General features: G+C 34.5%; 1 protein-coding gene across 10 annotated transcripts in view; it reads left to right on the top strand.

Annotated features, from left to right (window-relative positions):
• LOC124163323 (protein lap4-like) overlaps positions 1 to 17,299 on the top strand; it is a 377,957-nt gene that overhangs the window by 331,420 nt on the left and 29,238 nt on the right. For 7 of the 10 annotated variants that reach the window (XR_006865750.1, XM_046540142.1, XM_046540145.1 and 4 more), the window contains 4 exons: positions 6,372 to 6,635; positions 8,552 to 8,648; positions 9,030 to 9,086; positions 10,901 to 11,003. Coding sequence is in view for 9 of the 10 variants with exons in the window: in XM_046540142.1 (XP_046396098.1) it covers positions 6,372 to 6,635; positions 8,552 to 8,648; positions 9,030 to 9,086; positions 10,901 to 11,003 (521 nt within the window). In the remaining variant the exon portion in view is untranslated. The remainder of the gene's footprint in view (positions 1 to 6,371; positions 6,636 to 8,551; positions 8,649 to 9,029; positions 9,087 to 10,900; positions 11,004 to 17,299) is intronic. The other 3 variants (XM_046540141.1, XM_046540146.1, XM_046540143.1) reach the window with 3 other exon arrangements.

Here is a 17,299-nt window from a genome sequence, read left to right as displayed (position 1 = left end):
TGACTTTGACTGGAAAGCTAGGGAGCAAATGAGATGTCAGGGCCATTCATGCCTGAGTGCAACGAATATCACCGGTTCCCTTGATCTGTATTTAACCATATGCAAGGCCATGGCAGTAGTTGTGCATTTGCAGTATGAAAATTACATTTAAAGATCATGGATAACATTTTTTTCTTTTAAGATTGGTTATCCATTGAAGAAATCTTCAAAAATTAATTAAGATTTTTCTCAGCTGCTCATCATCTGCTTCAATACTACTGCAGACATCTAAGTAATATGGAAATAATGAGACTTGTGTACGATATGATTATCCTAGTGTTCATGTGTCCTTTTTTTGTAAGATCACAGTAAATATCAAAGGAGGGTGAAACTCATGCGTGGATTAATCCACTACACAGCTAATCAGATAATTGGGAGTTAACTGCAATGCTTCCAAAATTGTCCAGCCAAAAGTTTCAATTAGCTACAATTTGGTTATTATTGTTTCCCACTCAGAATTGCTCATTTTCTCCATTGATTCATAATTATCATTAGTGATGAAGATATTTAAGGTTTTTTTTTGCTACACGTCATATTTAAATCCCAGTATTAATTCATGATTTCAATTTAACATTCCCGTCAGTGTGTGAGCGTTGAACATTATAGAAAAATTATTTAAGACAAGGAATAATTATCATGAAAAATAGCATTAAATGGTATGCAAATTCATGGGATTACTGTGTGTCACATTCATCACTCACCAATGTGTGGCTACTGCATGTCATCAGTTTTAGTGGTTATATATAGGGTGATTGACAACTATTTTTAAGTACTTCCAGAGGTTGGAGGCGAGGCATTTTTACCATTTTTTTGTCCCATTTACTAAGTGTCAGAACATTTGCGTAATTCAGAAATCATCATGTATGCATTTAACGTCATTATTGAATCATGATCTGATGTCTCATTATTTCCATTTACTGATGAATTTTTTACCTCCCGTGTGTCTGAATTATCTCTGATTTAATGTGAAATTTTTCTTTCGTGCACCATTATAATTGACTTCACATTAAGGTGTAAGTGATGAAATTTTCTTCATTTATAATTAATTATTATTTCCATTTATATGAATAGAACTTGAAGATGTCGAGGGTAATGTGAGTGTTGAGAAATGATTTTGGTGAAGTTTGTAAATATATCTTTTTCCTAGCATTGCTATTAATCACTTCTGAATAATAAATGGAAGGTTTTCATTTTTAGGTATGGTAATGCATCTTATAATTCATGGAAATATTTTGGAACTAAATATGTTTTTACTCTTGATTTTTTAAGCAAATCTGTGGTTTACGTGAGCCAAAAATTTTTTATTGTGGGTCGTTACTCCTGAGTTTTACATGTGCTGTGGATCTGGATGTGTCCTCCAAAATTATTCACTTTCTCATTTCAATGTCCTTATATTCAACTTAACGCAATTCATTCAATTTTTTTAAGATCAACCTTATTTTGCATCCATATATTTCATTTTACCGTAATAGAGCCAAATCAAGTAAGAATTTCTTGGTTTCCTTAAAAAGGTTATACCTACCAGAGGTAAAACTTATGTGTTGTTTTGTTTGGAGTTTTATCTACTTAATTTTAGGGTTTTCTCTCTTTATTCTTGGGTTATGATGTAGGTAGTGTGAGATTCATTTGGAGATGTTTTTCAGATTCAGGTTCAACTTATAGTTGTATTCACTTCGCTTTGAAATTTTAATATGCTTCTATCAGTTTATTTAATTGAAAATGGTTACACCTGGGATAATATAGATTCTTCTTGTGCAGTTAAACATATTGCTGCAATTACATCAGTTGACAACTTGACACTACTTTCACAGGATTTGCTTCCATTTCATGATGATCGCACTTATAAAATACTTTACCCCTGTTAAGTTAGATTTCATCCATCGCTCAAATCAGGCTCGAGTTGCAAAGGCTCCTGTTACACTTCTCACATAGATTGTAGTTGCTTTTTTGTGAATTAAATTAATACAACTGAAATTATCTGGCGTGAATGTCTAAAAATATTCTTGTATGTTGGCACATCTGTATTATTTACTAAGTAAATTGGCTATAGCCAAAAGCCAAGTCGGTATTTTTTTTTAGAATTTTTCTTCTTGAAATGGTGAAAAATGAACTTGAGTTGATTCCTGTGCATCAAATATGGAATGAACGATGAATTGGCTTGAGGAACATTTCAATCATAATTCCATTTACATCTGAAAAATAACTGGACGTGGCCTAAGATATTTGTTTCATGAATTTATAGATAACTTTTGTGGGTAAAAAAAATATTCTAAAATTGTGATATTGCAAAATTTTTAATTTTAATTTCTCAGAATTGTCTAAAATTGAAAAAAATTAATTATGCTTGAATTTAATGACCTTAGATGCGACTTCCTATGATGATAATGATGTGAGCTCTTTATGTCCCTGTCACCCTATCCCAGAGACCCACATCATGCCTAAAATTTGATATCTCTCTACTCACTTTCGTAAAATATCCTTTTTGACTATGATTAGGAGATCATTTCTTTTGTCATTTATAATCATATATAGCTGTTAATTATTAAAATATTTGCTTTTAAAATTCTGTTCTTCTATCTTATTGTTAGATGAAGACTGAATTTTTCTTTGGACACAGGTTTCAAAGTTAACTAAGCACACTTAAGAAGTTGGTTTGCATTCCATGTGATTTTTGCAAGCAAGTTCACCAGCTTCGTGCATCTCTCACTTTTTGCTTTTTATATGAGGAGCTTATCCATAGGCATCTCATGCATGATATTATCATAGATAAGTATCTTTAAATTGTAGTTTTTATACTACAACATCCTCTCATTTTTATCGTTCATTGGAACTGTGTTGTTGTTTCTTAACTCTTGTGTTAAATATTGGAAAAAAATTATCTAATATTTTTATGCCAACCATATTCACAATAATTAATTTGATAGTGTTATTTGATAGTATTTATTGGGCTGGATTTTTATCAACTTAGAGCACACCAAAATAAAATTATTACATGCATGTACATAAATGTATTTTTTGTGATTTTATACATTATGTAATGATTTTGTAGCCTTTTAATGAGTGTTTGAACTTGGTATTTTCAATATCTTACTTTTGAAATACATTAATATAGAAATATTTTTGCAATCATTGGTATCTCAAGTGTTTCCTGTATGAGTGTCTGGTGAATATTAAATGAAATTTAATGTACCATTTTTCCTAACTTTGTGAGAATAGTTGATGAAAAATATGTAGGTATGTCTCCACTCAAATAACTTTCATGGTGTCCTGTTACTGAAATGAAATTGAATGAATGTGCAATATGAGTACTTGATGAGTTTGGCGTCTTAAAATTTGTTCCGCAGGCATCTTCTCAGTAACTTACCTGGACTTAACAATTCAAAATGCTTTTTCTGCTGTGGGTACATATTTACTTACATTTCTGCAACCAATGATGTGCCATGATATTGTGTGTTTTTATTCAAATTTTTTGATGGTCTTGATCAAAGAATTTGTCTTAATCGCCATGGGTGCTTCGAAGATATTGTTGTTGTTGATGTTGATTGTTGTCGCATATGTCCTTGTTTCTTTAATGCTGCAAGAACTTGGGGAGGAGGGAGGGTCTAGCAACACAGTGCATAGAAAGAAATTCTTCCGAGTGGTGTGAGGAAAAATGTAATTACCTAAAACATGTCCTATTTTGGTATGTGTTCGATTAAAAGCAGACAAAAATTTCTAAATAATGAATAATTGCCTGTTCATATTTATTTGTATGATATTGTAATGTACAATGAAAGGTGAAATATATTTATTATTATTATTAATATTCCAAGTTTTCTCTACTGGACTCATTTGAATGGGCTCATTCTCCAATTTTGTTGTCAAAGGTGTTTGAGTTTTAAAAATAAAGAGTGGCATAATTTTACTTTTCTCTATCCATCAAATACTTCTCTAGCTATTTGCAACAAAAAATCGACACCCTTAATGCTTTCACACATCGATTTTGTCATCAAAGGTGGGGCGGTATTGAAAATATGTGTACATGTTTGAATAGTATTTTTTGCCATTTTCGGCATTCACGTCCTGTATTTGAAATACCAAATAAAAATTACAAATGTATTTCAAGTACATATTTTAAAATGCTTGTATTTGAAATACTGCCTAGCCTTATTTTTAGGGTTCTGGGAGTGTTCTATGGATAATTGTTATGCCACTGCTTCAAGTTACCTTATTTATAAACTAATCATAATTACATTTTTTTATCCTTTTCATTTAATCTTTATCTTTTACAGTTTCTTGCATTATTTTTCTTAGAGCGTGTGTGATAATATTAATTGCTTAATGAGACAGAACACAGGCCCCATTTAATGGAAAGCAGTTCTGAACACTGTATTACATGGGTTTTAGGACTTGAGTATAGTGGACCAGCAACCATAATAGTTAAGGCCTATATCCTCTTTAAGCAATTGGAATCCTTTCAAAAAAATGAAATAAAATTGTAGTTCCATTTCTATTGCATTTAAAATATTCAATCTATGTATTTTTGAGTTACTGCTCCCTTCCCTATCATTCATGGATTATATCACAGAGGAAGGAATAACCAGTGTTCACTGCACACTATACAGTGTGATGCAAAATGGAGTGAGTTCCACCACTGAAATATAGATGGCTTACTCCACTGCTGAATATGCTTTTTATCGCCATTCTGTGGCACTATTGTAGCATGCAATGATAAAGACTGTGGTATGCCGTAATGAAGTTGATTCTAGAGCCCAGTAGCAGAGCATCCATTTGATTGATTCACGTTTTCCTACAGTTTGCTATTAAATTACTCCAATTCAATTCTCTGCTCGCTAGAAGAGTGGGTGTTAACCCTCTCAGTGCTATCCTTCTTCGTGGGGTAGTGGCGAGAAATGTGGAGGGTATTTTAATAAAATGTTGCAACTACGAAAAAGAAAACAATGCAAAGCTATTATATAACATATCCATTTGCATTTTTTTTTTAATTGATGAGGTTAAACTGGTTAATATTGACAAAATATTTTGATGTTTACTGAAATAAGTTAGAGCAAATTAAGTAATGGACTGCATAAGAGCTGATATATCGGCCCGCCGTGCTTTTAGCCCAAGCGGCAAAAGCCGATATATTGGCCCGCCACACTAAAAGGTTTAATATGCTTCGTGAAAGGTGAGTATGTGGATTATCTTCCTGGTCTTCCTTGGGTGTTTACTTGTTTATTTTCATCAAGGAGGCGATGACCTGAAGATTTGAGAGCATTTGGTGGAAGCGTCACTCTTTAAAAGTACTCATAGGTGTACTTTGCGAGCTATTTAGGCAAAAGGTTGTGGGGGGAAAATTGGTTGCAGAACCTGCTTCAATGGTCAGCAGTTTCTGGTTTGTGCGTCCATACATGGTTCATGCTAAGTATGAAGTTTTTCACGAATTACTTAAATTTTTAGCTAAAGGTAGCCAGGGATGTGATTTATGTACAGACCAATTGTTGTATGGTATAATGCTTTTCTTTAATCATGTGTTTAATTGACAGTTAATTATTTTACAATTATTAGCACTTACATAATTTTCATTTTCTCAATAACTTTTTTCACAATAGCACATGCTACCAGCTGCAGCTAATTTATCTTACTTTTTTTTGCAGTATTTTAGCCAAACATTAATCAAGATATAAGGACATTTTTTATGGTTTTTTTCTGCAGTTTGTGTTTTTTAATATATGTTACTAATTATCAGTTCGTGGTATTCAATTAATTTACCTTTGTTAATAATACCTATACTCTGTGTCAAAACTTTAATTTATTTCTGTTGGTTGGTGTTCCATATAATTTATTTTGAATTATATAAAAAGCTTATTTCTTAATCAAAAACTTTGGTTTTTTGAACCATTCTGCTCATTTAAAATTTGCTTTTGTTCTTTTTCCCAACTCTACCTTTTCCAAACCTTATTCACTTCCCAAATTTCCATGCGTCTGTATCCTACTCCCACTGACAATGACCCAATATAATATGTAACTGCTTCATTGCTAATGGAACATCTTAAAATTCCTCTAACTTTATGTTGCTGTTAATACATACATTGCTACTTGCTGTCAATTTTTGCTTCTTTGCATTCTCATGAAACTTTATAATTGTATTGTTTGCCTAATTTTTACACCGCCTCGATTTTCAAATATCATTGTTCGTGCTGAACCCAAAAAAAATTTCTTCCTGTACCGACTTGAAATATAATATTGACTGTGAATCTGGCTGCATTCTCATGGCTCTTTCTTTGTGCCACTCATTGCACTGTCTTCCTCACTTGATTGCCTCTGTGCAATGTGAACAATTTCAAATGCAGCCTATTCCTACACCAAGGCCAATCTCCTCTGCGTCGGGTGTGATGGACAATGCACCATCCTCTCCCTTCCCGTCCCAGTCACCCGTAATCTCACCCAAGCAGCTAATCCCACATTCACTCGAGGGCTTTGATAGCAACGATGATGATGTTGAGGATGCCTATTCCTCCACTGAAGACCTTTTGGAGCCAATTGCACGCAGTAGGAAACCAAATGCAAGGCTCTCAGGGAAGAAGATAAATCCACTGGAGGTGGGTGAGGAGGAGGTCTGTGTTACCCATTCCCAGAGGACATAGAAATTCTTTCTTGCTCGTGAAATTTTTCAGCATGGGGTCTTCTCAATCTTGCATGGGAATCGGTGGTGCTGAATGGAGGATCACGTATACGATAACCATATTAATATTTCTATCATACCAAATGGGAACTGAAAGGTTTTTGGGTTCATGCCTGTCCTAAGTTAGTTTCTACTTACTGCATGTGGAATAGCATGGTATGTCTCAAGAAAATTAACTGTATTATTTAACTGTGGCGTACATTTCTCAGTGGTTTGTCGTTGTTCTGGCGACATTCAGTGGGAGTTGCATATTCATTTTGGATTTCTTGGGAGATATTAGCTGGAGAGGAATTTTCAAATTCTTAATGCAATTCGTAATATGTGCATTTTGTGATGAATTTCCACGTATTTTCAGCAGCTTTCCTCTTGCTATTTTCTTCTCATTTTGGTTGCCTCTTGCGGGAATATTATTCTGTCGTTATTTGAGTTCTTTACTCAAAATATTTGGTGATAATATCATTGCTTGCATAAATTGGTTTTCATATCGTGCACACTTTCCTTTTCTACCATTGCTGTTTGTAAAATGAGTTTTTAAATCATTCGATTATTACCATGACTTTATAATACATACATAGTTATTTCTGAGTTATGGAGGGTAGTGAGAAAGTTTGATATCAAAGATTCCACAGCTTAGGATTCTGGTAATAAAAGCTTTACCACTGCTTAACTCTATTATTCCAGGTTCTGTACTCTTCCTCCCCTGCCTTGTATAATACCATGCTGTTTTATTGCTTAAAAACTATTTTACATATAGAGTAAATTTTTCATTAAGGTAAAGCTTCTATGTAGACAAATCTGTAAGTTTATTGGAGATATATGTATTTTTAAGTGTTGTTGTGATACCATATTCCCATTCTTTGAATAAACAAATATGTTTAAGTGTGATAATCTATTGACATAGTATTTCCAATAAGCTCTCGTGATTACTATGTGAATGTTATCACATGGGTCGTCCTTGCTGAATGCATTGCTATTATCATATTGTAGCCCTCAGTACTATTACCTATTGTGAAATTCCCTCTGAAAGTTGTAGTATGATTTGTTTGATTCATACTATTTTAAATGTGTGTAAATCCATCAATGTAAATTTCTAAGCTACAGTTCAAGGTGTATATAGTTATTGGCATGATTGGATGGTTCACCAAGTAGGCATAATGGATGTCTTAATTGGTAGGTCATTGATGTTTCTTAGTGAACTTTTGCTTTAACATAAAGGAGTATCTATTTTCAAGGTAAATAGCTTATTGGAATGAGGTTCATGTTTAGTACCTCATACTAATGGGGTTAAAAATAAACTTTCTCCCCTCAAGTTGTTGGGTATGGTATAAGTTGCATTTTTTTTATTTCCTTGTGTCTATATGTTTAAATTTTAAATGTATTTTAAAGTCTAGGTACAAATATGAGCAAGGTTAGGCAATAGGAACAGTTTAATTTCTATACCTGGAAATGAACTTTCTGCAAGTCAAGCAATGCATTTCATAGGCACCGCAAAGCAGCATTTTCCTTTGTTACCATGGAGTCAGATTGTATGTTTTTTTAATTATAACTTTGGAGAAAGAAATTGATGTTCTGCATTTCTACTTCAAAAAAGATATTGACTTTTTAAATTCAAAGAAAAAGACTGATTTAATGGCCAGAGTGTTGCCATTGTTAAGCATAACCAGATTAAATTTTCTGTAATTGTAATCTTAGAATAATATAGAAATAATATAATTACAGTGTGCTTTTTTCAATGTATTATTCATTAAAGATCAATTTCAAGCCAATGTTAAATATAATTTCCTCGTAAATAAGAGGAAATGGAAATTTCTCTCTTCCCCAAATTAATGCTTAATGTATTTTTCACAGGCCACCAAAGCAGGACAGATGAAAATGTCAGTGAGAGATAAGCTGAAGTTTTTCGAAAAAACCATGGTTGAACAGCATCAGCCGTCACCAAAGCCAGGTAATTTTCTACACCTGCATTGTGATATATTTGAAAACTTCCTTGTGAATAATTTTGCACACTGGTTATACTTAAGTTTCATATTTTGTAACTTGTGTTCATTCCTATTCATATTTTCTTTATTAATGTTCATGACTTTTCAAGTTGAAATTTGATAGAATATCCATACATGGATTATTATTTTTGCTGCATTTGCCAAAAGCTTTTGTTATTTACACAATTCAAGCATTGTTATTAATTCATTTCTTTTCAATTTCTATCATGTGCCTTTCCTTGGCATTATTGTGAGTATGCAGTAGTAAAATTTGCATCACTTTTTAAAATAGCTGTATTATTTTTTTTGTACATTATTTTTACTTGTTTCTTTATTATTTTTTATAGAAAAAGTATTTAGTTTTCTAAGCCAAGATGAGGTGGAAAGAATAAAAGAGGAAGAGGGTGAGTTGTATAAATTTTGATTATTTTTTATGTTCATTGATTGTGGTGAGTTCTTTTAAGTTTTCTGTTGACTTAATACAAAGTGACCAGTGGGTAGACCGGAAAGTCTTCTAACTTTTGAATGCCCCCACTCCACCATCCTCCCCCACCTACCAATTTGAGTGGCTAGAAAACTACATTTGCAAAATATCAGCTCATCAAGACCACTACAAGCTATGCCTAGTGCAGTTTTGCATGTATGAATTTTATGAACCCCCTTTCAAAATCCTAAGGGGTGGGCATAACGTTTGGAAGGAATATTTCTCCTTTTCGTGGAAAGATCATAGTATGGGTTGGTATTAAGGAATGTAAATGCAAAGCTGCTTGAATATGCTCACTAAATAAATATTTTACATCCATCCGCTTAGGATGAATACTTTCCAATTTTGTCCTTTCCAATGTTAACGCTACTGCTATATAAATTTGCTGTATGTACTATATGGTATTATTGTGGATGTATGTACTGTATGAATAGAGTGGTGGCCCAAAGTTTGGGCAACAGACGGAGGGTTCCTACGTTCAAATCATGGGTGAAGCCTTTGGACACCTCTAGCAAAAACATACTTGTATTTTGACGTGCCCCAGGGAAAGGAATTGGCCTTCCTAACCTTAATATGAAAATTTCACATGCCTGTGGCTTAGCCTTGCATGAGCTCTTCTGCTACCTATCCAAACCAATTTACAATCTCTGAGTTTGTGAGTGATGAATTGTACTGGAAAAAATTTTCCTCCATGAGCCACTTTTTTCCTTGGAAGATGATATTTTTCTTCCAAACTGGCGAAAGAAAGCAGAATGTGTATGGTAAGTAGTTATGTTGAATTTTTATAACATTGCTTCCAGTCAAAAGTTAGAAATCCCTCTGGCAACCTCAACATACACAGTAATATCTGACTCTTAAGTAATTTTTTTGTTAGAGTGATGTCCACTCACTTTAGAAGAGCTCAGATGTGGTCACAGAGCTATTGGCTGAGAGAGATTTTGTGTGATTTTTTTGTTTTTTTTTTTAATTTTTCCTAGGACAAATGAAAAAAGGTGTATTATTTTTACATTGCATTTATTTCTTTTAACAAATCAAAAACTGTTTCGAATTAACCAAGAAACCCTGAGTTCCTCTATAGAGGGACGTGTGGATAAAAGTTCATTTGTGATTATTTTCATGCTCAGAGTTGATGTAATGCTTGTATTTTCCTGGCAGTCATTTTTCCAATTTCCCTCTCTATCTTGGTAGTGCTTTGATGCTATGGTTTCCATTTGGAAGTATGGCAGTCAACATCTGTTGTAATCTAAGAGTAAGGGTTAGCAGAAGGCGGTAGTTAGCACCCTCTTTGATAAGCATGTGTGCCCATCATATGTATCAGGTGACTTGAGAAATGTACACATCAATGATCAGGGAAGGAAATATTAGGCTCATATCAAAATGAAATACAATATATTAAAGTATTTTTGACTTTACTAACCAATGAAAGGCCTCTGAGCTTCCCTTGAATGATTTTTCTTGGAACCCAAATGCATAGCAATCGTATACCATTCGTTTATCATATGCTAGCCTAATGACTAAATACTATGTTGTCATCGAGATGCTCAAGGGTGTTAGAGCCTAAGAAGTGATGTCAACAGCCCTCAACTAATCCTTACTCTAAGGTTATGATATGGAGTGTTTTTAGTTAGCCGTAATTGCAATTTTTTTACAATCTTAAATCTTGTGTGGAAAGCTGACTCGAATCCCTAATTCTCCTCTGGTATTATAAAGTTCAATATCTTTTTTTAATCACAGAAAAAAAAATTGCATCACTGTCAAAAGATGAACTGAAATCTTGGACTCAACTTGATGATGCTGAAGAGGAAGATTATGAAGGAAATGCTCCTAAAGCCAACAGGTGAGTGGTCTTCAGTCAAAGAAGTAAATAATACTTCATTTAAAGAAAATGCTTGCTGAAATTCCCGATTTAACCTTTGCTCTACTATCCCTTGCTATATACAGCTGTTGGGTACCTAATTGAAAAGATAATTGCTGAAAATACATACATACGTAAAATGCTAAAATACAGTGGAACCTCGATCTATTGTTTTTCAAGGGGATGGACAAAAAAACAATGAAGGCGGGAAAACGATCAATGCAGGAATGTTTGACTAGGTTGCCTATTCAGCAGGAAACAGGATTTTGGCGAGTAATTGTGATTTTCTTTAAAGGATTCAAACGGGAATTTAGCTGATTAATGGAATATTTTAATTTTATGGTAACACTGGGGCATATTTTTGATTCAACTAACACCTCTTTCAAATATCCTAAGGGAACATACCACCTCGCAAAAAAATGATTGCATGCCGTCTCGGTATTTACACTGCTACGATGGATTTCTGTCTGATGTATATATTCTTGTCTATCAAACACCATTTCAGCATATCTAATGCTCGGCTTCATCCAACTTATTGTTTTCAACAGGTAGCTCGCTCTTCTCCCACTCCTGCCATCATGTGCTAGCTGGCATCCCGAGGCATTTTGCAATATCCATGCACTTCTCCCCCGGATTCTTTTCTTATTCTTCTTCAATTATTTTCAGTCCATATTTGAAAGTTCTCACGAGATAAGCATATGAATTCGAATAGCTGGCAGGGAGAAACCAAATATCCTTCGTCTGTGACTGTAACAAGAGAGATTTATAGCATAACTCATAAATTGTAACTTGATATCTGTTTTTGGAAAAAAATGCTGCATCAACCTCCGAGAAGCTTAGCGGCTAGGATAACGAGTTTTGCATGAATGCTAAGTCTTTGTTGTATTTTTCCATTTGCATATTTCCTTGCTTAAAATGCTTAAATCATGTCAGAAATATGTCGTGTCTGGTCTTATTCTTTTTTTAAATCAGGAGCATATTACTAATATTTCAATCCAATAAAGGTGTAATATCAATTGCCGAAAGTCAGTGTTAGACACCTTTTGGGCTAATAGATGACTCATGCTGCAGTTGACCTCTGGAAATGGGGAACTTTTAAGCAGGTAGACTGAAAAAGGACAGTGGAGAAGAAAGAGGGAAGGGTGATACACATTTCTATTACTCTCCTGTAACTTGATATTTTCTTTCAAAGCTTTTGGTATATGGTCTTCGTACCCTGCACGAGCTGGGGCCTTCTGTTTGATTTCAGAGAGACAGAAAGCATCGGAGGGGTGTCCAAGGGCTGATGGGAGGGGGATAGCGGATTTTGTGAAAGGTGCTATGTAGTTTCTATCCCATGGCTCTGAGATTTTTCCTTGGTAGTTCCATCTCTTGAGAAAGATTCAAACACATAAATGACACATTTTAAATACTTCATCTCATTTTCGTCAAATGATGGATGCAAGAAAATTATGCATGGGAACCATGATCTTCAAACGCTGAATGTGGGAAAACGATACTTCAGGGAACGATAGATGTAGGAAAAAATTACATTGTATTTATGGGACTTTATTTAGGACCAGGAAAGGCAAACGATGAATGCGGGAAAACGATCAGTGCAGGAACAATAGATCAAGATTCCACTGTAAAGATGTACACTAAAAAAACATAAATTTTAAGAGATTTTTCTGTGCCAGTTAATGAAAAACATATATTTGCATTGCTGCCTCTAAAGTACTCTTACGCAGACTTAAAAGGTCCTTAAACTCCTAAGCAATCTTAATAGGGTCAGAATAGACTTATTATTGGCTCTCTGTATATTGTTCCTTGGTTTGCAACAACTGAGGATGACACTGATAAATTGTTGATGATGTTGAAGGCATTGGTCTTGGTGGATACTTGGCTATAGAATTATCTGTCAATGTTCTTGCATTAGGCTTCGTAAGTAGGCTTCTGTCTTTAGAGAAATTTTCAACTGAATTCAAAAGTCGTCACTCACGAGTTTCTTCTGAATTTTTCCTGTGAAGGAACGAGGCTGCAAACGTGAGAATCAAGGGAAGACCACGTCCAGTCTTGCAATTTTGTAATGTTGTTTCTTTCAAGGCAAAGCAAGGCGAGCTATGTGACTTATGCAGTTTCCTTTTCTAGTCCATCCCATCTTGTTTGAGTGTGATCATGCTATGCTTGTTTCTTTCAAAATAGTGCTTTTTGGACTGTTTAATTTTGGTATAGCCTTGCAGTAACTAGAAAGCTGCGAGTGAATCAATAAGAACACAAAAAACTTAAATACTGTCATAAATGTGTTGTGTTTGGTCTCATTCCTTTTTGAAACACGTGTGTGTCATCCAATTGCCGAAAGCTGTAGGTAGACACCCAATGGCTGAATAGGCTGACCTAGCAGTAGGTATTGCCAAGGGTGGATCCAGGATTTTATTTCTGGGGGGCACTAGGGTATGACAGGCAAACTTTCCTCTCATATTTGAGATTATAATAATAATAATAATAATAATATTTATTTGCCCAAGGATACAATATGTCATGATAAAATCATTAAACAAGTATATAGGGCACGTCAAAATTAACAAATTCACATAAGAAAATGCTACATTTCAGATTGAAGATATTCTTTTATACTATAAAAACACTTCTCTATTAAGTAAGCAAAGACCCTCTTTTTAAAAACATCAATATTTTCTATACTTTTAATGTTTACAGGTAGGTTATTATACAATTTTGTGCACATGAGCTCAGGCCCTCTAGATACCAGAGCTAGGTTCGATTGTTTGACATGAACGTCATTACATCTCCTTGTTTCATAGGAATGTATCCTATTATTCATAGTAAAACAACCTTTATACCTTTTTACATATATGACACTCTGATATATATATACGCAAGGTACAGTGAGTAATTTAAGGCTTTTAAAAAAAGGGCGACAATGAGCTCGATACTTTAGTTTGCACATACTTCTCACAAATTTCTTTTGTATAACAAACACATCATGAAGTTGGGGTGAAGATCCCCATATTATAATTCCATATGAAATTCTTGAGTAGAATAGTCCATAGTAAAGGGTTTTCAGAACATACTGGCTTACACTATGCTTTAATACTGATATAAGATAAAACACTGTATTCAGTTTTTTACATAGGTGCTCTATATGTGCATCCCACTTCATATTTCTATCCACATAAATTCCTAGAAACTTTACACATTCCATATCATTAAGATAATTATTTTTACATTGCAGTAGATCATTGTCCTTTGGGCTGTGCCCAGCAGAAAACAATATCACTTGGGTTTTATCATCATTTAGCCTTAGTTCATTGACATCACACCAAGTTTGCATGCATTTTATTATATATTGACTGGAATCAATTAACGCGGTCAGATTTTTTCTTTTTGATAAGATGGTTACATCATCTGCATATAATACACACTTATTATCTTGGGTTACAATTTTATTAGGTAGGTCATTGATGAATATTAGAAAGAGAAGAGGACCCAATACTGACCCCTGTGGTACACCCTTTTTGACTTCTAATGTGGAGGAGAAATAGACTGTCCCATCTTTCCTGTATGCTACTTTCTGTTTTCTTCCATGAAGATATGTCTTAAGCCAATTTAGAGGAATGCCCCTAATACCTATTGATTCACATTTTTTTAGCAATTTGTCATGATCCACAGCATCAAAGGCTCGGCTCATGTCAAAAAATATCCCCATTACCTTATTTTTACTATTTATTTCCTGTGTAATATTATCAATTGCATTAAATAGAGCCAATTCTGTCGATTTTCCCTGCTGAAAGCCATATTGATGGAGTGATATTATGTTTTGCTTATCAAGATAGTCAATGAGCCTTTTACAGAATACATACTCAAATAATTTACCAAATTGTGGCACTATAGATACTGGCCTGTAGTTTTGCAGATTATTTCTATTGTCTTTGTTCTTATACACTGGGACCACCTTAGATACCTTCAAGGAATCAGGATATACACCTTCTGACAAGGACTGGTTGACTAACGAGAGTAAGGGTCTTCGTATGAGGGACTCACAGTCTTTAATTACTTTTCCCGTTATTCCCTCAATGTCAGCAGACTTTTTCTTTCCTATCTTGGCTATATAGAGAGACAACTCTCTTTCTGAGCAAGGCTTAAGATACAATGAGCTACTTATTTTATGGTTTTCGAGAGTAGCTCCACTTTGGGTGTTAATCACCCTCTTAGGAAGTTGCAAGAATGAGTGGTTTAGGGCATTGGAGATTTCAATGGGATTTGTAGTAATTTCCCCTTGTTCATTTGTAACTTGATCTGGCAGAACTGTTGGGTTGGCATTGACATTACTTTTTATGATGTCCCAGGCTACTTTAGAATAATTAGAGGCATTCCTAAACCTTTGGTCATTATACTCCCTTTTTGCTTTTCTTATAAATATCTTATATTCTTTCCTAAGTTGAGAGTACTTCTGTCGCAACCCATCATCATTTGAGTACCGTATTTGCAAAAATGTTTGTTTTAGAACTCTGGATAAGTTTTGAACTTCTTTTGTAACCCATTTTTTTGTGCTGACACTCCTGTGTTCCACGGACTGCAGCGGAAAAGCTAAGTTGAAGTAATACTTAAATCTACAAAGATATTCATCAAAGTTAACATTCAGAGGTCTTCCACCATATATGTCTTTCCAATCTTCTTGATTCAACAATACACAAAAATAATTCATATTATGCTCATTAAAGAACCTACATTGATTTAGGGTTTTTGATTGAGGATGCTCCTCATGTATATGAAAGATGGATACAATAGCTGAATGATCAGATATTGCTGGGTCAAATACTGAAGTATTAACATTAGATTCATTGTAATCAGTGAAAACGTTATCCAGTAGTGTCCCTGTGCCATTAGTAATCCTTGTTGGAGTATTTACCAGTGGTTTCATTTGATAGGACTGTAAAATTCGCAGAAATCTTCTTTTATCTTGTCCGTCCTTTAAAAGGTTACAGTTGAAGTCTCCTGCCAATATAATATTTGGTCTTGACAATTGACTTGTCAAGGTGTACAACAGATTATCTAAAATTTCTAGGAAACTATTAAAGCTACTAACAGGGGATCTATATACAGATAATACAATAAAATCATTACTTGCTACAGTGTACCTCACTGCTGCACATTCAAAAATAAGTTCAGCATTTAGATTATGCACCAAATGCGACATATTAGAAAAAACTAATGTACTTTTTACAAAAATAACAACACCTCCATTACGATGATCTTTCCGACAATAAAAGTCACCAATCACATAGCCTGGTATTGATATAATTATATCACTCATCCAATGTTCACTTAAACATATAAAATCTGGTTTCTCTGCCTCTGCTAGTGCTTCAAGCTCTGCTATTTTGTTACTCAGGCACTGAATGTTTAAAACCAGTAATTTAAACCCTGAGTGTGTCTTTTGCTGATTTGAGTCACAGAAAGCTAGTCAGGAAGACTTACCCTTAGGTTCGACTCTCGTGTCAGTCGACTGTTGTCTTGGTCTTGTAAATTTGTTGATGATCACGCCAGAAGGCCAGTGAAGCGGATTAATCACCTGTTTAAAATCACTGTATTCCACGCCGAGTTTGAATGCACCATGTACACTTTTACCTTCTATTTTTTCACAAGAAACACACGTGACGTCAAACTTATTTTTTACATATTTTACCACTTCATCTTCAGTGGAATCGCTGGCCAAGCGGCCCACATATACGTACGTTATCATTTTCGCAGCTCGGAGACCTGCACCGTTGTTTTCAGTCGCACCTTTTCCGATACCAAAGAAGTTTCGTTTCTTTCTTCTGTGTTGCACTCGGGTATAGCCGTCGTCATCTGATTCTCTTCGTGATTGTTCATGGTTTAGGCGCACTATTCCGCAGCTGGTTTGATCAACATGGGTCGTTTTTTCCTTTTTTGCCGAAGGTTTTGAGTCAGAAACAGTGTTTGCTCCAAACTCAGCCTCTTTTCCATCTCTTTGACGATGTTTCACCGGCTTAGCTACGTCATGTGAGGCCTCTGTTACGTGATTTGCCACTTCAGCAAAACTTATCTTTTTCACACGATTTTCATTCCCCGCGTGAAACTTAGGGTTATCCTTTAGATTGTTAATCTCTTCTTTTAATAATTCGATGTCGCACGCCATCTTGCTAAGTCGGTTTCCTTCAATAACGCGACATGAAAGACATTTCCAGAATAATCCGGGAACTTCCTCCAAAGCTCTCAAAGCAATTTCTTTAAGGCCCGTACACTTATAATGATAAAAT

The sequence above is a fragment of the Ischnura elegans genome, chromosome 8, assembly GCF_921293095.1.
Source record: "Ischnura elegans chromosome 8, ioIscEleg1.1, whole genome shotgun sequence".
Lineage (NCBI taxonomy): Eukaryota > Metazoa > Arthropoda > Insecta > Odonata > Coenagrionidae > Ischnura > Ischnura elegans.
The sequence above is the reverse complement of the archived record's forward strand: the minus strand, read 5'-3'. Positions and strand labels throughout refer to the sequence as shown.